The sequence below is a fragment of the Schistocerca cancellata genome, chromosome 1 (assembly GCF_023864275.1).
Source record: "Schistocerca cancellata isolate TAMUIC-IGC-003103 chromosome 1, iqSchCanc2.1, whole genome shotgun sequence".
Taxonomy (NCBI): Eukaryota; Metazoa; Arthropoda; class Insecta; order Orthoptera; family Acrididae; genus Schistocerca; species Schistocerca cancellata.
In genome coordinates, this window is record NC_064626.1 from 64,339,190 (window position 1) to 64,366,479 (window position 27,290).

At 41.3% G+C, this 27,290-nt stretch overlaps 1 protein-coding gene and 1 non-coding gene across 6 annotated transcripts in view; one reads left to right on the forward strand and one right to left on the reverse strand.

Moving 5' to 3' along the window:
• LOC126164992 (sulfite oxidase, mitochondrial-like) overlaps nt 1–27,290 on the forward strand; it is a 166,659-nt gene that overhangs the window by 95,757 nt on the left and 43,612 nt on the right. For 4 of the 5 annotated variants that reach the window (XM_049920288.1, XM_049920287.1, XM_049920284.1 and 1 more), the window contains exon 3: nt 17,696–17,995. In XM_049920288.1, the coding sequence (XP_049776245.1) occupies nt 17,696–17,995 (300 nt within the window). The remainder of the gene's footprint in view (nt 1–17,695; nt 17,996–27,290) is intronic. The other variant, XM_049920285.1, reaches the window with a different exon arrangement.
• Nucleotides 4,743–4,817, reverse strand: Trnas-uga (transfer RNA serine (anticodon UGA)). Its single transcript has one exon. It is a non-coding gene; the product is annotated as a tRNA-Ser (tRNA).

Below are 27,290 nucleotides of genomic sequence, written 5' to 3' on the forward strand. Positions count from 1 at the left end.
GCACTGTCCATGTCTCCAAGGAAGTGAGTGTTTTTTTTTCAAGGGGGGAAAGGTGTTGTGACAGTGCCACGACATTTAACAGTGCCGCCACGACAGTACGTGCAAACGGCGATAGAGGCGCTCCGCAACTCGGCTGAGCGCGGGAGCACCACCTAGCTACGAACGGCGCCAGCCGCATGTCATGGCATGGCAGTCGAATAAGAGATACTCAGTTGTTATCATGTAACCAGCTATTGTTTCTAAGTGAGTGTGTTTGAATATCCACGCAATTATTGGTGATTAAAGGTTATAACACAACAAATCACCAATCCCTGTTAAAAGCCTTAGGCACTTTCCAGCACCTTTCCCCTGAATCCATTTCCATCCTCACACCTATTACACCCCGCACACCCACCTTACCTGCTCCCCAAACACACAAACCCAAAAATCCTGGATGTCCTTTTATTGTGGGTGATTATTGTGCCCCTCTGTGAAAGAATTTTGGCCCTTGTTGACCAACACTGCCAACCAATTGCCTGTAATCTAGCCTCCCACATCAAAGACCCCAACCACACTTTCTTCATTGACTCTCCACCATGCCACTGCTTTACCTTCTGCATCCCTACTCATCACTGTTGATGCTACCTCCCTATACACCAACATCCCTCATGCCCATTGTATTACTGCTATTGAACACTACCTTTTCCAACATCCTTCAAACTCTAAACCCACTACCTCAACATCCTTCAGACTCTAAAACCACTACCTCATTCCTCATACACCTTACTAACTTTATACTAATCCACAACTACTTCTCCTTTGAAGGAAAGGTACACAAACAAATCCGCATGGCATCATCCTATGCCATCCTGTTTATAGGCCATCTAGGAGAGATCTTCCTAGCCTCCCAAAATGTCAAATCCCTAGTCTGGTTCAGGTTCATTGATGACATCTTCATGATCAGGACCCAGGTTTGAGATACCCTATCTGCATTCCTTCACAATGCCAACACCATCTCTCCCATCCATTTCACATAGTTCTCCTCAACCCAGCATGCCACTTTCCTAGATGTTGACCTCCTCCTCTCTGATGCTCCATCCACACCTCTGTCACACATTAAATACATCAACCACCATCAAACAATATCTGCATTTCCACAGCTGCCATCACTTTTACAATGAAAAATCCCACTCACACACCCTGGCATCTCGGGGACATCACATCTGCAGTGACAAGAACTACCTTGGTTACTGCGCTGAAGTTCTCACCAAGGTCTTCATAGATCGTCATTATTCCCCAGACCTAGCATGCCAACAGATCTCATGTGCCATTTCCCCTCACACCCCCAATCCTCCCATCACCTCCAAGAACCAACCACAAAGGAGTGTCCCCTAAGTCACCCAGTACCACCTGGACTGGAACAACTGAACTACATCCTTTGCCAGGGCTTTGATTACCTATCATCATGCCCTGAAATGAGGGCATCCTACCCCAGATACTTGCCACCCTCCTAAAGTGGTGCTCCATTGCCCTCCCAACCTCCACAACATGCTAGTCCATCCCTATGCCACTTTCAATCCCAACCCCTTGACACAGGGATTATGTCCATGTGAAAGACTGAGGTGCAAGAACTGCCCAATCCACCCACCCTGCACTTCCTATTCCAGTTCTGTAGATAATATGCTTGATTTCAATGGCTGCTTTGCTACCCAAGCCATCTGGATCCTTCCCTCCACCACCAGCTTTTCTGAACTGCGCAGATGGGAGTTAGCCTTACAACATATTTTGTGCTCCTGTAATTATCCTGACCTCAACTTACGGTAACGTACTGTCCCCACACTCTCTACCCAGCAGTTTCCACCCTCTCTGTCCTATCATCTCCTCCCTGTTCTTGTCTTGCACCTTCTTTCTCTGCTGCCCATGTTTTCCTGCTCCTTTTTTCTCCACCTCCCTGTCCCACAACCTACTGACACTCTGCCATACAGCATTTGTCTCTCTCCACAACTGTAAACAACTATCCCTTCCTCTTCCCTGCCACATCCAGATTGCTGCCCACATGACAGTTGCATTCTGGCCTGAGATGCTGGCGTTGGCAGTCATGTGTGCATGTGGTGCGCTTACTTGTTTATGAACAATGTGTGTTTCTCTTTTGCTGATGAAGGCTGTGGCCAATAGCTTTATATAACTCTTTCAGCCTGTCTGAAACTTAGCATGTCTTCTTTACGGTAAGTAGCAATCTAACATTTCCTAAGTTGCTGATATTCCTACCAAGAGTTTCCATTGTGTGAAATCTTATGATGAGGTCTTCTTGACACATTAAATTCTCAATCAAATAAACAAACTGGAAAGTATAAGGCCAGATTTAGGAGTAACAGATCCTGTCCAGAGCAAATCATATACCTTAAACAAATAATTAAGTAAATGGAAACATCAAATAAAAAGATAGTGCTGATATTTGTTGATTTTAAAAAGGCATATAATTCATTAGACAGAATTCATTTCTCAAAACTCTGAATGAATTTGTAGAAGTCAGGAAAACTCTGGAAATAACTACACAAACTCATACAAGCACAATATCTAAAGTTAAATTTCTTGGAACAACTTCTAGTCTGTTCCAGATTCTATAAGGAGTCAGACAAGGAGACAGTTGGTCACCATTATTATCCAACTTTGCGCTGAAAAAGGTTTTAAGATAGTGGAAAATAGAGGAAGAAAAATGAAGGGTTGGATCAAAAGAAGCAATAAATTGTTGCCCTTTGCAGACGATCTTGTAATAATAGATGGAACCTCGAAGAATGCAAAGAAAAAACTAGAACTTCTGAAGCAGACAGCTGAGAAGGCAGGTCAGGTCTACAATATCGTTTGCAAAGACAATACACATGACTAATGAAAATAATTCACTGAGAATTTTTAAAACAAATTGTGGCAGTATCTACAAAAAAGACAACTTTAAATATCTGGGTGAAAATACAAATGCAAAAAGTGGAAAAGAAGCAATTAAAATCAGAACTGAAATCTAAATGGAAAGAGCATATGCGAAAGTGAGAAATCTATACAATAAAAAATGTTTTTCTGAAGATGTAAAATTAAGGCATTATAATACAGTTGTAAAACTGGATCTGTATGGGTCAGAAACACTACTTTTATCTGGATGCATAAAGGCATTACAAGATTTGGAAAAGATAGAGACAAGAACCATTTGAATAGTATTGGGTCCAAACAAGAACAAAGATGGCAATTGGATTTTGAGACCAAATAAGGAAATGGACTCCTTCTGCCCTAAAATAGCATATCAGATCAGGAGGGCATGTTATACTCTATGGACATCGAGAGAGAATGAAGGAAGATGGGTTGGCATAGAAGACCCACACGTTCTTCCAGAATAAGAATACAGACAAAGAAAATGCAGATTGAACAGGAAGCCTCACACACCAGAGACAAATTCAGACCAGAAGTCAAGAAATTCAAAGGTTTTCAGGAAGGTAAAACAAACAGAAAACAGACAACTGGTGTCAAATCATCAGAGGAGAGTAAAATAGGTCATTCTGAGAAAATTAGAGTGTTTTTAATGAGACTTGAGGAAAAGAGAAGTGAATAGTAGTTTTGACATGGTCCATAGTAGGCCTGTAATGAAATAATAAATAAATAAATAAATAAATCTTTCTAACTCCATGTGCTAGAAACCTCTTACTGCTTTTCCAGTTAACAGTCAGGCTATTTACCTTCAGGTACTTTTCATGTATTTACACTTGTGAGCAACATACGAGGGTAATCCCAAAAATAAGGTCTCCTATTTTTTTATAAGTACATAGACCTGTTTATTTCTACAATGGTTTACATCAGTTTACTGCTTGAACATTTAGCTATTTTTTGACATAATCACCATTTCTGTCGATGCATTTTTGTAGGTGCTGTGGCAGTTTTTGTATGTCCATGTCATACCAGCTCTCTGCCTTGCTGTTCAAAAAGTAAGGAATCTCTTCTTTCACCTCGTTATCAGAGCTGAATTGCTTTCTGGCCAAATGTTCTTTTAACCTAGGGAACTGGTGCCAAACCAGGACTATAGGATGGGTGGGTGATTATGTTCCACTGAAACTATTTCACGAGAGCAATGGTTTGCTGAGCGATATGTGGGCAAGTGTTTCATGGAGAATGTGTACATCCTTGCTCAACATTCCCCTTTTCCGGTTCTGAATGGCCCATTTGAGTTTCTTCGGAATCTCACAGTACCTGTCAGCGCTAATAGTGGTCCCAGTGATTCATCTCTGATGACAAGGTGAAAGAAGAGGTTCATAACTTTCTGAATAGCATGGCGGTGAGCTGGTATGACATGGGCATACAAAAACTGCCAGTGTCTACAAAAATGCATCGACAGAAATGGTGATTATGTTGAAAAATAGCTAAATGTTCAAGCTGTGAACTGATGTAAACCATTGTAGAAATAAACAGTTCTATGTACTTATATAAAAAAAAAATAGGAGACCTTGCCTTTGGGATTACCCTCGTAGTACGGTATTGTGACCTCTTTCACTCAGATGACAGTGGTGATATTTAAATGAATGGAGTACATAATGGAGCAATAATGTGAAGAAGCCATTCTGACCCATTACTACTCAACTACTTTCTGTGGCTCATGGAGATCAGTTACAGCTGGAATCCAGGGGATACACATAGTGCTGGATGACATTCTAGTTCCCAGAATGAGATTTTCACTCTGCAGCTGAGTGTGTGCTGATATGAAACTTCCTGGCAGATTAAAACTGTGTGTCGGACCGAGACTCGAACTCGGGACCTTTGCCTTTCACGGGCAAGTGCTCTACCAACTGAGCTACCCAAGCACGACTCACACCCCATCCTCACAGCTTTACTTCTGCCAGTACCTCGTCTCCTACCTTCCAAACTTAACAGAAGCTCTCCTGCGAACCTTGCAGAACTAGCACTCCTGAAAGAAAGGATATTGCGGGGACATGGCTTAGCCACAGCCTGGGGGATGTTTCCAGAATGAGATTTTCACTCTGCAGCGGAGTGTGCGCTGATATGAAACTTCCTGGCAGATTAAAACTGTGTGTCGGACCGAGACTCGAACTCGGGACCTTTGCCTTTCGCGGGCAAGTGCTCTACCAACTGAGCTACCCAAGCACGACTCACGCCCCGTCCTCACAGCTTTACTTCTGCCAGTACCTTGTCTCCTACCTTCCAAACTTAACAGAAGCTCTCCTGCGAACCTTGCAGAACTAGCACTCCTGAAAGAAAGGATATTGTGGAGACATGGCTTAGCCACAGCCACAGATTTTCACTCTGCAGTGGAGTGTGTGCTGATATGAAACTTCCTGGCAGATTAAAACAGTGTGCCAGATCGAGACTCGAACTCGGGACCTTTGCCCTTCGCAGACAAGTGCTCTACCAACTGAGCTACCCGAGCATGACTCATGCCCCATCCTCACAGCTTTACTTCTGCCGGTACCGCATCTTCTACCTTCCAAACTTAACAGAAGCTCTCCTGCGAACCTTGCAGAACTAGCACTTCTGAAAGAAAGAATATTGCAGAGACATGGCTTAGCCACAGCCTGGGGGATGTTTCCAGAATGAGATTTTCACTCTGCAGCTGAGTGTGTGCTGATATGAAACTTCCTGGCAGATTAAAACTGTGTGCCAGACCAAGACTTGAACTCGGGACTTCCCCCAGGCTGTGGCTAAGCCATGTCTCCGCAATATCCTTTCTTTCAGGAGTGCTAGTTCTGCAAGGTTGGCAGGAGAGCTTCTGTTAAGTTTGGAAGGTAGGAGACGAGGTACTGGCAGAAGTAAAGCTGTGAGGATGGGGTGTGAGTCGTGCTTGGGTAGCTCAGTTGGTAGAGCACTTGCCCACGAAAGGCAAAGGTCCCGAGTTCGAGTCTCGGTCCGACATTCTAGTTGTCGTCAAAAGAACTTAAGCTAGCTGACCTGGTGGGACCATTCCATGATCTGCATGTCTCCAGAGGGTCAGGATGCTGGAGATGAACAAATGTATACACATGAACAGACAGGGGGTCCCTGTCTCATTCTCTGATAAGTGATTATGGCAGATGTGCCAGAGGCCCTGTTTCATCCAATGTAAACATCCTTCACATGAGAAAACCTTCATTATGTGCCTGAATGTGACCTGTAGGCAAATTGGATGCATTGCTGCATAGGCCATGTTCCTGCACCCTGGTTAACCTCTGCACCTCATGACGTATGGAGAGCAGAGGTACATACATGGTGTAATGGCTTCCACACTCCACAGCGATGAGGTAGTTCTGCATGATAAGACTGCCCACCAGTTGTTGTTGCTGGTTAGCATTGAACTGCTAACTGAGTTGCTTCACAGTAGCTACCTTACTCACTGTTGTAATCCATGATAGTTAGTGGTGAACAGTGCCGTCAACATGTTGTATCCCTTGGTCATTGATTCTTTCAGCAGCAGTTTTCCCTGAAAGGGAATGCTGACAGAACATACTTGACAAAGAGGTACACAAAAAATCAGTTCACTGCAGGACTGCAGGGATGGAGTGATGTTCATGCTGGGGATCCACAATCTGGTTAGGATCAAACATGCTGATATCTTGCACCTTGCCTATCTTGCACTTGACTATCAGGCTAGTAGCCACTATGAGGTTATGTGACATCACAGTTATATGAAAGCACAGACTTTCTGTGGCAGCAGTGGCAACCTGCCCAGCAACCATTCCTAATTCAATTGTTCATGAGTGTAAGTAATTAATATATAGGCATTTCTCAGGAGAGAAATGGGTAGCTAGAAGTTAGAGGCTGGCTAAATGGTTAATGCCAAAGGCCAATAAATTATATTTAAAAGTTAGAGGTGGTGAGAATTAGTGAAGTGCAGGGACAGGAAGAACAGGATTTATGGTCAGGTGAGTACAAGATTATCAACACAAACACAAATAGTGGTAACATAGAAGTAGATCTAATAATGAATAAGAAACCGGGAATGGGAGTGAACTACCGTGAATGTCAAAGTGAGTGCATTATTATAGCCAAGATAGACACAAAACCCAGGTCCATCACAATAGCACATGCATATATGTTTACTAGCTCTGCAGATAATCAAAAATTTGAAAGAATATATGACAAAATAAAGGAAATTATTTAGTCTAAGGCAGATGTGATGGAGAATTGGAATTCAATAGTAAGAAAAGAAAGATAAGGTAAGATAATAGGAGAAAATGTATTGGAGGAAAGGAAGGAAAAGGGAAGGTGCCTGGTAGAATTTGCACAGAACACAAGTAAATTATTGCAAATACATACTTTAGAATAATGAAAGAAAAGGTTGTATGTATGGAAGAGACTTGGAGACACCAGAAGGTTTCAGATTGTTATGTAATGGTAATACAGAGATTTCAAAACCAGATTTTAAACTGTAAAAATTTTCAAATGATACTCAACCATAATTTATTGGTAATGAATTGTAAATTAAATTGAAGAAATTGTAGAAAAGTGGCCACCAGAGCTACCTTTAATCTTAGCAATTTCAGATGTTTCTTGATGCCACTGAAATTAATATTTAGATCACTCATCTTTGCAGTGATGTGGGAATGAAGCTGGGACAGTTCTATTGTATCTCCCTTTGTAAAAGAACATTTGAAAACAGTGCTTTGCTATGATCAGTTTCAGTTCTGTGACAACCAAGAGTGTCTGAACATAAACTTCCCTGCCACTGATAGCCTTTACATGTGACTAGAATTTCTTTGAGTGTTTTAGAGAACTTTTGATAAAATTCTACAACAGTAGTCACTGGAGGTGTCATGTTTTGCCCATTTGACAACCAAACACATTATTCAGCATTTCTCAATCTATAAGCCTATGCTTTAATTTATGCCTGTTGTATGTTAGTCACTGTTTCTTCAGAAGTTTCTTTACAGTGACTAATCCAAATCAGATACCTCCCATCATTTTAGCTTTTGTTTGGACTTGAGCCACAGTTCCTCTACCTCCTCTACCTGCTCCTGTAGAGAGCAAAATGTTTTGAACTCCTCCTTGAGATGTGACAGTACTGACTCTTTATGTAGGTTACTGGAAATATAAATCTATCTACTTGTCTTAGTTCCCATTTTGTTATTTAGTACAACTTTCTTGCAGTCACTGACTCCAGCTTCAATGTGCACTTCTTCAAAGATTAAGGTATATAAATTGCCTTTAGATAAAACATACGATGTTCATGAGTGGGTTTCAGAACAGATTGTTCAAAGTAACTTTCAGAGAAAGGATTTGTTATTGTATTTCAGGAGGTCTCCTTGTCACAAGAATAAAACTGTAACCATCCCAACTGGTTGTTATACAATTAAAGTCTCCTCCATCAACAACAGTATTAAGGGATATATATGAATTAGCAAGCTGAGTGTTTTTCTGGCTTTTTCAATTACATCTAGTGGCGAGGCTGGTGGTTAATGGAAGAATAAGTGCCCACCCACTCTTGATACTGAGTCTTGCCTAAAAATTTCACATGCAGCTTCAGTTTCTATTTAAGTTATTACAAGTTTCTTGTCTAATGTAATGAATAGACCACCTCTACTTCCTATTAGTCTTATACACCTCAGTGTATCACAAAAATCTTACTGCTGTCACATATATCAATGACTGATTATTATTTGAATGTCTCAGTTGAATGCAGGCCGGTATACAAATATCTGCGTAAGCTGTTTCTCACAGAACTTGTCACAATGCCCCCCCCCCCCCCCCAATGAATTGGATATAACACCTTCAGCAGAAATTTCTCTGAAATTAAGATGCAGTATCCCACTCTAGATGTGAAAAGAAATAGGGGACTTTGACAGACCTGTAAGTGATGTTGGACTACATAAAGATATTTGAGGTGTGAGTGACTGTGTTTCAGAATCATGAAACTACCCACCTCTTTGGTCTACCTGGCCCTTGTTGTGGAGAAGCCTCTAACTGGTGTTCATCACGCTGCACTGATAAGTTGCACAAGGTGCTATTGTTAATGTTGTTATACTTGGGGCAGACAGATAATTTACTTGTAATCAGTTATAAAACACATTCATTGTTCTAGCTATGGAGCTAAGTGCTCTGAAAGATGATGAGGTCCAAACATTCAAGGAGTAGTTTGCAGTCCACAACAATTTTGAATAAAATATTTAATAGGTACGTGTGAAATTAGTGGACCTCAAAAATGGTAGTCAATGCCTTCAGAGTATATGTGATCAGTTTTTCAGAATTGTGTGACAAACAGTGGGAAAAGGCTGTACTAACAGTATCATGCTTTTCATCAAGGGAGTAATGGATACACATTTCTGCTAGGTCAATTTTGGATAAAAAGGTACTACTCAAGAGATGAGAAAAAAACTCTCTGGGTCATGAAAAAGGGAATATATTCATAGTAGCCTGTGTATTACCTTGACGTTGCTGTAGATTTGCAGATATCAGTTATGTGTGTGAACAGTGACAGATGTCACCAAAACACTTCATTGATTATGTTGAAAACCACAGTGTGTTTTTCAAGTTTTCCTTGAAGTAAATGTGCATTTATCAACAGTATCATGTAAAGTGATTTTAATTCTGCCACCAATTCACCTTGACTATGGCTATACAATTATTGGCCTAAATATCAGAATAAGGAGAAATATTGCTGTCTAATGTGTACACTTGGAAGATGACGGAAGATACTTATTAGTTAATGTGGCTCAAGAAGCAGTGTGTGTGAGGGTGTATAGGATGGTGGCATTCACTGTCAAGCTACAGGACACTGTTTGATGCTGGTCATGTCCACATAAAAGGCTGTGCAAAAGTTAACACAGAGCTGGTGTATGACACGACTGATCACAGATGGCTTTGCCTCTGGTAGAGTAGGTATCACATGCAAGGCTACCTGCACACCAGTCATCATATATCAGCTCTGTGCTTTGCACAGATTTTTATGTGGGCATGGGCTGTCAATGCAAATGAATGGCCACAGTCAAATTGTGACCTCCCCCCCCTTCCCCCCCTCCCCACCTACCCTCTCCCACGTGCCCCACACCAGATTCTCTGAATTACATAGATGGGAATAATCCCTCAACACTTCCTTCAACTCTGCAGTCCTCCTGGCCTCTATCTCTGCTAGCCCCATGGCCCAGAGCCACATCCACATTGTCCCAGGACCCTTACTTCACACCATCATTTTACACTCACATTTTCTTCTCGGGCCTGCCTCTTCATATGTTCTTTCTCCATATCTCTTGCAACACACTCCTCCAGTTATTTATATACCATGTGGAACTACCCCTGCCAACAGTGGGACAAGCTCACCAATACTACACTCCCATCCTGTCTGCTGCTGCCTCTAGTTAGTCACCAGCCATTCTTCACTCCTCATTGTGCTCCCCTATCTTTTTCCTTTCCCTCACACCTACTGCACCCAAGACAACCTTTACACCAGTAAAAGTTGGCTTCAGGTGTGCAGCTGTAAGATTAGCGGTTACTTTTACCCTTTCCATTATCTGTATTCCACCAATATATAACACACACAACAAATTTTAATTTTTTAATTTCCTGACACATCACAAAGACTTTCATCATGCATTAAAAATCAATTTTAATTTCCTGCCACATCACAAAGACTTTCATCATGCCTTAAAAAATCTCTTTCACTGAAGGAGAAGTACCATTCACCCTCCAAAAATGTGCTGTATCACTAGTAAATATTTCATTAATTATTATTTGAGTAAAGGGGACCACTCACTGAATAACAGAGGTTTTGAGTAATACCTTTGGTAGCTTTCAGAATAGAGCCTTTGATGCTAGAGTATACAAAAACAAACACACACACACACACACACACACACACACAAACACCCCCCCCCCCCCCCCCCCCCACACACACACACACAATGAAATCCACCCACCCTTCCACACCTACAACCTACCTCAACATTTACAAATGCTGTAAATGTAGATTTACCTTTCTTCAATCTAACTTTTAATCTATGTTGTAGGGTCAGTATGTGTTCCTACATTTCTCCAGAACCCAAACTCATCTTCCCTGAGGTCAGCTTCTACCAGTTTTTCCATTCTAAGTCATGTCACTGCTTTATAACCACAACTTATTAAAGTGATGAATTGGAAGTACTGACACCTGTAAGCATGGAAGTCTATGGAATTGGCATTATTACATTTTTCTTGTAGTCTTAGGGTATTTTTCCTGTCTCATTTATCTTGCATACCTGGTGGAATAGGTTTGTCATGGCCAGCTCTCCTAAGGATGTCAATAATTTTGAAGACTTTTGTCTATTCCACTGGCTTTGTTTAATGTAAGTCTTTCAGTGCTCTGTTAAATTCTTAAAGTTCCAGTTTCAAAACACTGTAGAAAGAGACCTACTGCTCAGAATTACATCAAATGCAGAGTGAAAAGTAAGGGGAAAAAAATAAAAATTTTACTACTGCAATAGATGGCACTGTGAGCATTAGAAAATGCACACCAACAGACAAAAGGCACATGGCTGTTCATCAGTTTCTGTCTGAGATGCCCAATGCAACTGTCTCCATGAATGATCGTGCACTTCTGGCAGATGCCAGAAGTGCACGATGCGATGCGATGTGATGGTGATGTGCGAAATGTAGTGTGAGGAGGGCTATGCGAGAGGCGTTCAATGAATTCGAAAGTAAAGTTCTATGTACTGACTTGGCAGAAAATCCTAAGAAATTTTGGTCTTATGTCAAAGTGGTAGGTGGATCAAAACAAAATGTCCAGACACTCTGTGACCAAAATGGTACTGAAACAGAGGATGACAGACTAAAGGCCAAAATACTAAATGTCTTTTTCCAAAGTTGTTTCACAGAGGAAGATTGCACTGTAGTTCCTTCTCTAGATTGTCGCACAGATGACAAAATGGTAGATATCGAAATAGACGACAGAGGGATAGAGAAACAATTAAAATCGCTCAAAAGCGGAAAGGCATCTGGACCTGATGGGATACCAGTTCAATTTTACACAGACTATGTGAATGAACTTGCCCCCCTTCTTGCAGCAGTGTACCGTAGGTCTCTAGAAGAGCGTAGCGTTCCAAAGGATTGGAAAAGGGCACAGGTCATCCCCGTTTTCAAGAAGGGACGTCGAACAGATGTGCAGAACTATAGACCTATATCTCTAACGTCGATCAGTTGTTGAATTTTGGAACACGTATTGTGTTCGAGTTTAATGACTTTTCTGGAGACTAGAAATCTACTCTGTAGCAATCAGCATGGGTTTCGAAAAAGACGGTCATGTGAAACCCAGCTTGCGCTATTTGTCCACGAGACTCAGAGGGCCATAGACACGGGTTCCCAGGTAGATGCCGTGTTTCTTGACTTCCGCAAGGCGTTCGATACAGTTCCCCACAGTCATTTAATGAACAAAGTAAGAGCATATGGACTATCAGACCAATTGTGTGATTGGATTGAGGAGTTCCTAGATAACAGGACGCAGCATGTCATTCTCAATGGAGAGAAGTCTTCCGAAGTAAGAGTGATTTCAGGTGTGCCGGAGGGGAGTGTCATAGGACCGTTGCTATTCACAATATACATAAATGACCTGGTGGATGACATCGGAAGTTCACTGAGGCTTTTTGCAGATGATGCTGTGGTGTATCGAGAGGTTGTAACAATGGAAAATTGTACTGAAATGCAGGAGGATCTGCAGCGAATTGACGCATGGTGCAGGAAATGGCAATTGAATCTCAATGTAGACAAGTGTAATGTGCTGCAAATACACAGAAAGATAGATCCTTTATCATTTAGCTACAAAATAGCAGGTCAGCAACTGGAAGCAGTTAATACCATAAATTATCTGGGAGTACGCATTAGGAGTGATTTAAAATGGAATGATCATATAATGTTGATTGTCGGTAAAGCAGATGCCAGACTGAGATTAATTGGAAGAATCTTAAGGAAATGCAATCCGAAAACAAAGGAAGTAGGTTACAGTACGCTTGTTCGCCCGCTGCTTGAATACTGCTCAGCAGTGTGGGATCTGTACCAGATAGGGTTGATAGAAGATATAGAGAAGATCCAATGGAGAGCAGCACGCTTCATTACAGGATCATTTAGTAATCGCGAAAGCGTTACGGAGATGATAGATAAACTCCAGTGGAAGACTCTGCATGAGAGACGCTCAGTAGCTCGGTACGGGCTTTTGTCAAAGTTTCGAGAACATACCTTCACCGAAGAGTCAAGCAGTATATTGCTCCTTCCTACGTATATCTCGCGAAGAGACCATGAGGATAAAATCAGAGAGATTAGAGCCCACACAGAGGCATACCGACAATCCTTCTTTCCATGAAGAATACGAGACTGGAATAGAAGGGAGAACCGATAGAGGTACTCAAGGTACCATCCGCCACACACCGTCAGGTGGCTTGCGGAGTATGGATGTAGATGTAGATGTAGATGTAGATCACTTTTACAAGAATGGTGACTGCACCAGTAGCCCTGCAGAAGTTCAGGACACTCAAGGGTATGTAAAATGCATTGTTTGGATGTCTGATAAAGGTCTGGAGAAAATCATTATAAAATTTGAAAAGATAGGTCCTTTTGAAGTGCAGTGTGGCAGAGAGAGGAAAGCAATTGATCCAACATCTGCCAAAGATATGATCACAGCATTGCAGGAGGGGTTGAGTGGTGATGTGCAACATGTAGTGCATGGGAAATTGCCTGGACATTGTGCATTCTTGTAAGCATGGTCCATAAAATCCTATGAAATGTTCTGTATTACTATCCATACAAAATCAAAATGTTCACTCTGGAATTTCTTGTTCATATGGAAGTGGACAATGAACAGCCCTGGAACAATCTATGGAGAGGCAAAACCCATTTGCATCTCCAAGGACATGTCAATATGCAGAATTGCAGAATACGGGCAATGGAAAATTTGCACATGCATTGACCAGTAACATTTCATTCTGCAAAGGTGGCTGTGCAGTGCTGGTTGGTAGCATTAGTTATTGTAGAGCCATATTTTTTTGAGGAGATGAGTCCTACAGCCCTGTTACCTGTACTGTTTCTCATAAATACTATGAGAGTCTTTTGAACACCACTGTCATTCCACCTCTTCAGCAGAATGGATGTGTGGTTAAGGTCATTTTTATGCAAGATCGCACTCCGCACATTGCACAACCAGTGGAGTGGCTGCTGCAGAGGCAGGTTGGAAATGCTAAAATTATCAGCCGTCATTTACCTCCAGCCAGGATGTTCAAATCACCTGATCTTAATATGCGTGACTGTTGGCTTGGGCTTATCTGGAAGATATTGTGTCTAGTGCTCCAGTTATGAACACAGTTGAACTGAACTCACACATTGTGTAACACTTTCTGAATGTGACTCCCAGCACACTCCAATCTGTTGTGGAATATGCTGTTTCTTGAAACTTCCTGGCAGATTAAAACTGTGTGCCAGACCGAGACTCGAACTCGGGAGTCTCAGTCCAGCACACAGTTTTAATCTGCCAGGAAGTTTCATATCAGCGCACACTCCGCTGTAGGGTGAAAATTTCATTCTAGATGCTGTTTCTTGATTTTAACTTGTGGCGACAAGCAATGGAAAACACATTGAACATGACTTGCACTAGTCTCGTGACAATTTGAAACCAATGTCATTTTACTTTTTATGTGGTTTTTGGCCTCAGGACAATTAAGAACTAACGTAATTTTGTTTTTATGCAATTTTTGTCCTCAGGACAACTGATTTTTCCCATTTGATGTGGTAGGAACTTGCCATGGTGCAAGGGCTTACCTAACTAACAATGTCACAACTGTTGGCATCATGAATGGCATTATGAGAAACTCAAACCACAGCTGTCATATTGTGATTCATCTGTCATTTGTAGCCAACCCCATTTACATTAAGGCACTTACAGTGTCATTTATTGGTAAAATTTTCGAAGTTTTGTTTTTCTCTTTTGTTCCATGACATTCCCCACTGGCACCGACCCCCCCCCCCCCCACCCCCACCCCCCTCTCCCACCCCCTGCATCAATAATGTGTTGTTAAAATCTGATGTCATTCTGAGCAGTGGTTCTCTTTCTACAACATTTAGAAACTGAAACTTTAATTATGGACACCCTGTATTCCTCCCACCTTTCAGCCTTCCCTTCGTTGCTTAGCACTGGCTAGCTGACTAGCCATCTGACTTGATATTCATAGAGATGATTCTCTTTTCTCGAAATATCTTGACAATTTTTCCATAGATGGCACATATCTTCTCCCTAGTTATGCATGATTCTCCAGCTTTGCAATTGTCCTCTGGCCATTTCTGCATTCAGGCGTATGCCTTTTGCCTGCTTCATCTGCTGCATTTTTACATTTTAAAATTTTGTAAATTAAATTCAGTATCTCATGTGGCATCCGAGGATTTCTGTTAAGCCTTGTCTGTTTACCTATTTGATGCTCTGCTACCTTCACTATTTCATCATTTGATACTACTCATTAATCTTCTGTTGTGTTCCTTATTCCTGTTTCAATTAGTTGTCACCTGATGCTCTCTTTCAACCCTCAACAAACGTGGGTTACTTGAACTTATCCAGGTCCCATCTCCTTAATTTCCTCCCTTACTGTAATTTTTTTCAGTTTTAATCTGCACTTCATAGCCAATAAATTATGGTTAAAGGCAACATGTGCACCTGGAATTTTTTGCAGTTTAAAATCTGGTTCTGAAGTCTCTGGCTTACCATTATGAAATCTATTTGAAACATTCCTGTGTGTCCAGGTCACATCCACAAATACAATGTTGTTTCATGATTTTAACCAAATATTAGTGATGCTTAAATCATGTTCTGTGCAAAATTCTACCAGGCAGCTTTCTGTTTCATTCCTCTTCCCTAGCTCATGATCTGCTAATATTTTTCCTTCTCTTACTTTTGCTACTACCAACTTTCAGCCACTTCTGTTATAGTTAAATTCTGTCTTCCTTTACTATATGAATAATTTCTTTTATCTCATTATACATTATTTCAATCTCTTCATCTGCAAAGGTAGTTGGCACATAAACTTGCACTGTTGTGGTGGTTGCTGGATTTGTACGTAACTTGTCTATGATAATGTGTTCATTATGTTGTTCATAGTAGCTTATTTGCTTTCCTATTTTCTTATGCATTATTAGACCTACTTCTGCATTACCTGTATTTGATCTTATATTGATAACCCTGTACTGACCTGATCAGAAGTTCTGTTCTTCCTGCCACCACACGTCACAGATTACCACTATGTCCACCTTGAACCTGTCCACTTCCATTTTTATCTCTAACCTACCTACACAATTAAGGGATCTAACATTTCACACTCCTACTCATACAAAGCTAGTTTTGTTTCTCCTTATGATGACATGCTCTACTCTCCACCTCATGATCTGAGTGGGGGACGATTTTACATCTGGAATATATCACCCAATAGGATTCCATCACTATTCAACCATATAGTAAGACTGCCTGCCCATGTGAAAAACAACAGCTGTAGCTTTCCCTTGCTTTCAGCCGTTTGCAGTACCAACATAATATTAGATTTAAATCAGATATGGTGGATTAATTACACCTCCGGAATCAGCAAAACATAAATTATTGTATACATAATAAGAATTTAAAAAAACATATCCTGTGAAGTAATTTTGGTACTTCCTGGGTAACTATAGTCTGAAAGTAAACTCTAAAAAAGAAAAAAAAATTATTTACTCCAAGACTGATGACATAGCAAGTAGAAATGCCCAATTTCTCCATGTTTGAGGCTTACTCTGGTCTTAGGAAAGTACAAGTCAAGTACCACTTGCAACCAATTTGAAAACTCAATAATGCTAAAAGAATTTAAGATGTTTATCAGTTTTCCAGAATGTCTACTTAAAAAGTTACATATTGACTGACAGTGGTGCAGTTCAACCACAGAGACTTTGTCGTGTTCTCTCTTCTTAGATTGCACTCCATGGGTAGCTTTGCTGACCAGTGCTTCCTAATGTTGTGATGAAGTGATGCTCTCTGCCTGTAGAGGTATTCTGATTTCATGTAAAGTGATAAGGAAAGGTCTATGGAGTCAATATTTTGAGACGTTTGTGCACTTATCACTAGAGTGGTTGAAGATACAAGCACACTGTCAAAGACGTAAGGAAATAAATAATAAATAATCAGAATTGACACACTGATTGGAAAGAACATTTGACAAGATCAAAAGAAAGCAATTGTTTTGTCATCCAAAATCATTTATATGTTTTACTACTTCATTATACATTTTCAGTTACCACAGGCAGTTATCAAAGTTAAAATTTATTAAAAGTTAAAACTTCACCTCATGCTCACAAAAGGCAGGTGCCTTAACTCGGATTCAGATTTGGCATTCACTATTAGCTCATCATAAAAGTGAAAAGGCAAAGACATGGCACTTCAGTTATATATCACCCTCCAGATTCTTTCATTTATGTAAGTTATGGAATATTTCAAATATATCTCATATCATGTCAGGATACAATATATTTAATTTCTGTTTAAATGACCAAAAACTACTTACTCTGGTATCATGTAGAAGTATTATCACTGAATTCTCACTATTCTGTATAACGTTTATGGTAAATTTTCTGGATTTTCATTGTATTAGAATTTCCCCCTACCCCTTCTATTGTATTAGAATTTCCCCCTACCCCTTCTTTCATACTCTCTCCCTCCTTCCATTCCCCTATCTTGTTCTATTCTCATAGTAATACAGTTATTAAAATGGAAAGTATTAATTATTTTCAGTTTTGTTTACAGGAAAGAGATCATTTTGGGATGCTGTTGCGTCAATTTCAGAAACATTCCAGAACAAGAATCAGTTGAGGCAATATTCACTCAACGATGTTGCTGCACACTCCAATAGAAATACAGGAATATGGGTAACATACAACTGTGGAGTTTATGATATCACAGATTACACTGAACATCACCCAGGTGGAGATATTGTATTGTTAGCTGCTGGAGGGTCATTGGAGCCTTACTGGATGAAATATCCTGTTCATAAAAATCCATCTGTTCTATCCCAATTGGAGAAATACAAAATAGGTAGTATCAGCTATTAATTTTGAGTTATTTTCATATAATAGAGTGACTTCCTAGACTGTAATTCATGCTTTAAACTTATAATATTTCATGTTTCTCCTACAGTGATAATTTATTACAGGAAAGTCAAAGCAGTACAAAAAACAAGCTATATATGTTTGAAAAGCTCTACTTAATTGTTGCTATAGGAGTTGGTTCAAAATCGCTATCTGCCAGTCTAAATTCATGTTAACATAATTTCTGGTAGTCAGCTAAGAAGTACATGACTGATTTCTGTCCCAATATTTGCCAAATCTGGGCCAGTGCTTCATCCATAATGGTCTTGTCATCCAAAGGACATTAAATGTTAATAATCCTTTCTTGGTCTCCTAATAGTTGGAATGAGGAGAGCCTGTAGCTTGATTGACAGGAATGTATTGTAAATGAATCTGACAAATCTGTGTTGTCTGGAACATACAATTTCTTTATAGGGAACTAGGAAAACAGTAATTAACAGTAAACATGATGCAGTTTATAGGGCAAAGATGTGTCAATAAGAATTTGTAGACTTGTGGACAGAAGAAATGTACTTTTAATTTATTTATTTATTCAGCTGTTTGATTTATTTCAATTGATACAAGCTGTATCCGTGCATTTAGGCCTTGACATTTTGATTATACAATGAAAATATAATGTAATGGGGTGGATAAAAAAATCTACTCACCAAATGGCGCCAGCAGAAAACACATGTAAAGGTATTCAAATTTGCAAGTTTTTGGAGCTGTTGACTCCTTCTTCTGGCAGAAGGGTTGAAAGGGAAGGAAGATGGGTGAAGGAAAGAGACTGGCGAGGTTTAGTAACTGGGAGAGTTCAGAAAGTCACCCAGAACCCCAGGTCAGGGGAGGCTTACTGGACAGGATGAGAAAGACTGATTGTTAGGGACTGCACCAGGACACCCTGAGAGCTTAAAAGTGGAAGATAGTGTAGTATGCAAGAAAGAGATTGCTGACAAAACATTGTGCATGGGTTAATATGAGTGGAAAGCTAAGTGTATCATTATATGTGGTAGAGCAGAGGGCCAATAGACAGATCAAAAAATAAAACATGTAGAAAACTAAAAGGGAGTATAGAAAGGGATAGTTACTGAGAAGAAATGCTGAGACTCAAGAAATAAATTAAGGCCAGGTGGACGGCAAGAACCAAGGACATGTTGTAATGCCAGATCCTGTCTGCGTAGTTCTTAGAAACTGGTGTCTGGCAGAAGAATAAAGATGGCAATAAACTGAAATAGGCACCAAGGTCACAACTGTCAAGTTGTAGAGCATGCTCTGCAACAAGATATTGTGTGTTGTACCAGTTATGCCTTCTGCTTATGCCCTTTCATCCTAACTAATAACTTGGTGGTAGTCTGGCAATGTTCACAGGTAGCTCTCCCTTTGATAGTTTTTTTCTTTTTGTCAGTTACAGAGCTGATATAAGTGGTGGTAGGAAGGTGCATAGGGCAAGTCTTACAGTGGGGATGGTCATGAGGGTAGGAGCCATAGTGTACGGAAATGAGTGCAGAGGCAGCATAGAGTCTGACAAGGACATTGTGGAGATTGGGAGAGCAATGAGAAGCTGTCCTAGGTGTGGTGGGCAAAATGCCACACAGAATGGGCCTCATTTCAGGGCATTATTGTAGGAAGTCATAGCCTTGTTGAAGTAGCTGATTAACAAATTCTAGGTGAGGATAATAATGAGTGACCAGAGATGTACTCTTAAGTTGTTTTTTGGAGGGATCAGCAGTACCTTGACTGGATGTGATGGCCTGGGAAATCTGCTTTTGAACTAGTATAGAGGGGTAACTACATCCAGTGAAGGGTGAGGTGAAAATGATGGTGTCTTGCTGGTGAAAATGATGGTGTCTTGCTGTAAAGAGTCTGCATCTGAACAAATATATTTACCATTAATTCCAAGGCCATATGGGAGGGAATATTTGACATGGAAAAGATGGCAACTGTCAAAATATAAGTACTTTTGTTTGTTAGTAGGTTTGATGTGAACAGAAATGTATTGCTGACCCTCAGTGAGGCTGAGGTCGGCATCAAGACAAGTGGCTTGGGTTTCAGATTTGGACCATGTGAAATTTAATTGGGAGAAAGTATTTAGAAGTTCCAAGAATTTTAACAGGTCTGCATCACCCTGAGTTCATATGGCAAAGATGTCCTCAGTGTATCTAAACCACACTGATTGACTTTTACTGCCATCTCCTGTTTTACTTTATTTGCCAAACAGAGTAGATTACATTTTCTCCAATAACTTCTTTGTTGTGTCTGCCCTGTTTTTAAAATTTTGCCTGTTTTCATGAGTTTTCCATTCCAATTGCAATTTTTTTCCCAACATAATTTTTTCATATCATACATTCCACATGTCTGGTGAGAAAGTCTCATCTGCTCTTTACCTCTTGTTAACCCTTATCTGTTTTCATGAATTTTGTATGAATTTTTCCTATAGCAGACTGATTTGTGATGCATAGTCACATCCCTGACAATTCATCATTCCTCCTGGGACACTCTGTTGTAGGAAGCACTGTTCACACTAGCTCTTGAGCTCTCATTTTTTTGCTAGCAAAAGGACACACATCCAAACACACAATCACACTGACACCCAAACACATACTCCAGTGACCATGGGCAGACAAATGACTCAGTGGCTGCACAACAAGGTGAAATGAGTTCAGAGGGTAGAGCATGTCCATACTAATATGTAAAGGGGAAACACTCTTTAGAAAAATCTCAAAGTTCTTTACGAGATTACTTCAAATTTTTATGCAATTTCCCAATAAACAATCACAGGGACATAGGATATATGTTTCTTTTAACATGTACAATATACAGGATGTCCCACAAGAAATGATCATTATTCAGAGATATGACAGGAATGATCATTTGAAGCAAAAAAATCTAGTAAACTTGGGCTCTAAAATGCATGCTCTACGAGCTAAGAGAACTTGTTCATCTCTACAGCTATGAAACATATCTCTTCTACTGAACAAGTGCTCATAACTCTTACCCTATGCATTTTACAGCTTTCTTGCTTCAAATGAAGGGCTCATTTCAATAGTGGTTCAAGTCCATTACATCCACTTTTCTGATTATAATGCTTCTGAAATTAATGATCCAAACAAACAGAAAGAAAGGTTCATCTCTAGCTAGAAGTCTTACACTTGACTATTTTTGGTATCTCAACTGCAGATTTTTCAGCGCTCATTTAACTTCAGGTCTCTGTATCACAAAATGAACAAAAATGGACTTGTACCACCATTGAAATAAGCCCTTCAAATGATCATTCCTGTCACATCCCTGACAATTGACCATTCCTCCTGGGACACCATGTTGTTTCCAAAAATCTTGAAGTTCTTGACAGATTTACTTCTAATTTTTACACAATACTGTAATAGACATTTGGCTGCACATTGGCTATATACTTTTTAAACAACAATATGCAGATATTCTGTTAAAACTGACTATGAGAAAGAAAGTGCAATGGTATGATTTAGTTTTCTTCCTTGTATTTAGTTTTAACAGAAAACCTATATATTAGGAAAGTTGTATTTATGGCTCATCAACTTATGATTAGAGTACTACAGTGGGATTTGAACCTTCTGAAACTTTGTAAAGCTATATGTTCTCAGGTTAAACTACGTGAAATAATGTCACTGAAGTTGCATCTTCACAGATCCAGTAGGTGGTCTGGTCTCTCTCATACCCCATATACCAATGATCCCAATCAATTTTAACATTCAGTTTTTAAGCAAATCGTGGTTTTGTTTGATTTAATAATAAAGAAGACTCAAAGTCAGACAGTCAGATCTGTTGGAACTGATTTACAATCAGTGTGTTTTTATCGTTGTCAATTGTATGTGCCTTTTTACTAACTCATACCACACAGTACAGCAAAAATTAAAACTATATACTATAAAGACTTAGGATATATTTTTAACAATGACTGTATATACATCGATGTGTGTGTATGGGGCTGGAGCGGGGGTGGAGGCGGGGGGGATATTGACCTCTATATGTGAGGCTAAAATGCCTCTGATTGGCATGAGGTGGACAAAGTTTGGACAGAGTGAAAGGAAAGCCAGTGCATTCTAGACTAATGTTTGAGATAGATGTATGTATAGTTGCTCTTCTGAATAAAGTTAAATTATGTTTATCACACCGTGTATGATTGGAGGTGGTTTCTACGGTATTGTGTCAACTCTTTCTACACTGGTGACCCCATTCCTGTTGTGAAACACGCAATAAATTAATTGCTTCACATAATCTGGTCTGGTGCATTGTATGACAACAGTGTGGCAGTTACACAATGCATTGCCCCTCACACTGCATCTGGATCACAGTGACAACATGATTGCAGTGCAGGATGTGCAGTGTTGTCATGGTGCAAACACAATAGTGAAAATTGAGTGCAGTGACAATTTGCACCTTGTACTGACAGACAAAACCAGCATAACTGTGGCAGCCAACAACAAATCTGCTCATGGACTATGAGGACAATGCTACCACAGACAGTGCTTTTAACCAACAAAGTTTGCAACATAATTTTAATGCTACGTTCAAGTCTTTTGCACCACATATTGGATATGAGACCCATTAGCAGCTACGTTGTTTACTATACTGAATAATGTTACAATTACCTCTTCAGCCTTATGTCTGAGGTTCAGTCTGCACCTCAGACAACCACAGTTTGACCCTAATCACTTAACTTTGTGGTTCAGACAGTGGATGGGATTTTTGAAGCAATGAGAATTTTTGACAATGATTCTAAATACTAACTTCTCATGGTTGGGATTCACAGTCATATAATATTTTTTGAAAGACATCATAGTTGCCATTGACTGTATAAAATATTTATTGTTACGATTGCAATTTCGGCCTTATGGCCATTTTCAAGTATCACTGCAAAAGTTACATTCTGTCAGAAAATAATACTATCTGACATGAGTACATGTTGTTGTCAAAATGCAGCCTTTTGACTGTGAGAGTCCCACAAGTTGCACTCATTGGAACTTGTGGGACTCTCACATGACATAACAGCCAAGACAACTGCTCGTGTGTGTGTGTGTGTGTGTGTGTGTGTGTGTGTGTGTGTATGTGTGTGTGTGTGTGTGTGGAGAAGTGGATCACCCGCATCAGCACACCTGATCTGTTTGCTAGTGATCAGGGCCGTCAATTTGAGTCAGCCCTCTTCGGTGTCCTGTGTCGTGTCTAAGGGATCACCCACACAAGGATCACTATGTGTCATCCCCAAAGTAATGGCCTCATTGAGAAGTGACAAATGACCATGAAGATGGACCTGATGTGCCACTGTGGTTCCTGGACTGCGGTACTCCAATGGGTCATGCTTGGCTGTTAGCTCAGTGTGTAAGGACAGCCTATGGGGGTTACTGGCAGAAGGGGTCTATGGAGGGTCACTGGTCTTGCCTGCAGGTGTCTTACAGCCAGGACATGCTAGTGCATCATGTACTGCAACATATCCTGAACACACGTTCCAGATCCAAAAGTGTTTATAGACAAGAACTTCGCCTCCTGCGACTTTGTGATGTTGTGAGATGGTTCAGTACAAGCAGCTCTGCAACCCCTTTATTCAGATCCATACAGAGTGCTTAAACATGGTCCACAGACATTCTAGTGTTTGGCTAGCCTACGACTGTCTCATCTGCCTGACTTAAACCCACTTCTGTGCTCTAGGATAACTCTGCCTCAACACATCCAGACACCAACATGCTGGTAACCGAGGACGATGATCAATACTCATTGTCCATGTTACCCCTCACAATATGCCTGTGACAGACATCTCATCCACAGCTTGTGGTCTAGTGGCTAGTGTTGCTGCCTCTGGATAATGGGGCCCCAGGTTCGATTCCCGGTTGGTTTGGGGATTTGGGGATTTTCTGTGCCCGGGGACTGGGTGTTTGTGTTGTCCTCATCATTTCATCATCATCATCATCATCATCATCATCATCATCATTTGTGATAGTGGCTAAACTGGACTGACTAAAGAAATTGGACTGTGTGAAGAATTGGGACTTTGTATGAGTGCTGATGACCGCACAGTTGAGTGCCCAACAAAACCAAACATCATCAAACAGACATCCCCCCCCCCCCCCCCCCCCCCCGCCCCGCACTTCTGGCACCGTACCCCCCCCGCAATTCTGGCACCGTACCTCTTGTACACCATCTCCACATCATATAACACCATGAGAAATGGCCTGATCAAGTTTTGCACACATGCCTGCCACTGCATGATCAGTCATGTGCATCTGTGCACCACTTCTCCGAGAAATGTTCTGGTTGTGTCTTGCTCATATGCCTGCCACAGCCTGGCCTGTTGTGCACCTGCCCACAACACAGACCGATGACCTCCATCTCCCAAAATACTCCATACTCCCAGAGGTGAGGCTCTCGATGAGCATATTGACCTCTATGTGAGACTTGAGCATCTCTGGCTGGTGAGTAGTGGACAAAGTATGGACAGGCTCTCCTGAATAAAGTTGCATTATGTTTATCACACTGTGTATGATGGAAGTATTTCTTAACCCCCCCCCCCCCCTCAACACACACACACACACACACACACACACACACACACACACACACACACACACACACAAATACATGCACGCGTGTTTCTGCACACATGTTCATAGGACCTTTTTGCCCCCATTTCCAGTCAGGAATCTATCCCTGCAGTTTGTCGGTTTTATTAATGTTCACCCTGTATAAGTTGTATGTTGCCCTTCCACAAAATGGCAACCAGTTCATACTCTTACCATACAGCATCCAAAAAAAAGAAAAATGTTGAATACATGATCTGTTCAAAAAATTCTGGAACTTTGTTCACAAAATTTTTCTATGCTTACCTTTTACTTATTCTGCTTATTTTCCTTTGAAATACTCTCCTCCACAACACCCTTTCTACTTCCAGAAGCAGTCTTGGTATGCCTCTTGCTGTATCATGTGAAGTGCTCCCTGATAAATTTCTTTTATCTCATCTATCATTGCAAATTTTCATCCTGTCAGTGGAGTATTCAACTTTGGAAATAAAAGAGTCCACAGTGTCAGGTCTGGAAAATATGAAGGATGATCCAGCACAGTGATTTTGTTTTCTGTGCAATAGTCATGCACCAACAGGGATGAATATTCGGGTTTGTTGTCATGATGCAAAATTCAGGTATTCCCTTGCCACATTTCAGGCCATTTCCTTCTTACATTTTCTTGCAGGCATTCAATAGTGCCATTGATTAACAGTTTGTCCCTGTGGTATGAATTCATGATGAACTAATCCTTCAAAGTCAAAGAAAACTATCAGCATGGTTTTGCCATTTGACCTGACTTGACAAGTTGTTTTTGTCTTGGAAAACCTTTGCTGACTGATTGTGAAGATTGAAGCTTGGTCTTAATATCATAATCATAGACCCATGTCTCATTGCCAGTTATGATTCTGCAGTAGCCTTCAGAAAGATCGCGGGAGGCGCACATTGGCACGGCGTGTCTCGGATGGTAGTTGCCGCAAGTAGAGTCCCGTCCACCAGAGGGCATGCAAGAATTTGGCCACAATTGGCGACGAGTAGGGTCGTTCTTTCGTGTGTTGTGTCGTTGTTCTGGTTTTGCAGCTTATCCACGGCATGGAGGACTTAGTGTGGGTTTTGGTTGAGCAGCAGACGGAGCTCATGGCAACCATGAAACAAGTGCTTCTGGCGTTGCTCTCCACGCAGTCTGCTCCAGCGCCGTTCCCTCCTCCCTTTCCCCTGTATGACGAGATGGCGGAGGATTGGGACGCATATGAACATCGCCTTCGGCAGCATTTCCAGGCGTTTCATGTTGCCGATGCGGAGGTATGTCATACTCTTTTCTTGTCTTGGATATCTCCCTCGCTGTATCAAGTTTTGCGGCAGCTAACACCATTGCAGGAACCCTCGTCCTTGTCTTTTGACACATTGTGTTCATTGCTGTCTTCATAATATCGCCACCGCACGCATGTTGTGGCAGCTAGGGTCGAGTTATATCAATGCAAGAAACAGCCCCATCAGTCTTACCGGGCGTGGGCCGCTACCCTGCACGGTCTTAGTCGCAAGTGTCATTTTGTCACGGAGCAGTCGCGAGAGACGTATGCCCACGTTATGGTGCGCGACGTCATTGTTCGTTCGGCCCCTGATAGGGAGGTCCAGCAACGGGCCCTGCAGTTGGAAGACCCTTCCCTTGAGGAAGTCCTGTACATTGCTCAATCGTATGAAGTCTCTCACACCGCAGGTCAACAGTTGGAAGCGTGGTGCGACATCGCGGAGGTTCAGGGTGGTGCGGCCACGTCCACTGCGTCTGGGGTGGATGACGTGCGAACGGTACAATCCAGCCATTACGGCCGCTCCCGCATGGTGCGTAAACAGAGTTCTGGCCACTGGCCCCTGTTACCGTCCTGTGCGTCGTGCTATATACATCATGATTGGTCAGAGTGCCCCCAGTGTTGGGCCATTTGTCGCAAATGTAATAAAAAAGGACACATTGCTAAAGTTTGCTGCTCAGCCTCAAAAGAGTGGAAGGAAGCAGGTACAGAGGACATGGACGTTGACATTCAGGTACTTTCATCGGGCCCGGCTCCCAACGCATCAGCACACAAGCTCTTTATCGAGGTGTCAGTTTTGTCGCGCCGATTACAACTGCAAGTAGATATGGGTGCGGCAGTTTGTTTGTTGAATGCACAAACTTACTCCGACCTTGGGTCACCCCCGTTGACACCAGTTTACCGGCGTCTACGCGGTTATGGTAAATAGTTCATTCCCCTACTGGGGCAATTCACTACCGATGTGACTTACAAATCAGTCACTCTGCCTATTACTTTTTTTGTTGTCAGTGATGCGAGCTCCGCTAACATTTTTGGCTTGGATGCCTTTCAAGCTTTTGATTTTCTATCGCTGACACCATACAGTTGGTCTCCGAAGACGTTCCCTATCAATCATTGGAATCTTTGATCTCTGACCTTCTGGATATCTTTGAGGAGGGCCTGGGGCGTGTTTCAGACTTTGAAGCTCACTTAACATTGAAGGTGTCGGCTCGCTCGCATTTTCTACGTGCGAGGCAGATCCCCTTGGCTCTACGCCCTCAGGTAAAAGAAGAGCTAGACCGGCTGACAGCCCTCGGGGTCATTCTTCCCATTTCTTGTAGTGAGTGGGCTTCACCCCTCGTTATTGTTAGGAAACCCTCAGGAAAATTACGTCTTTGTGGCGATTTCAAGGCCACCATTAATTCCCAATTGGTGGTGGACACCTATCCTTTGC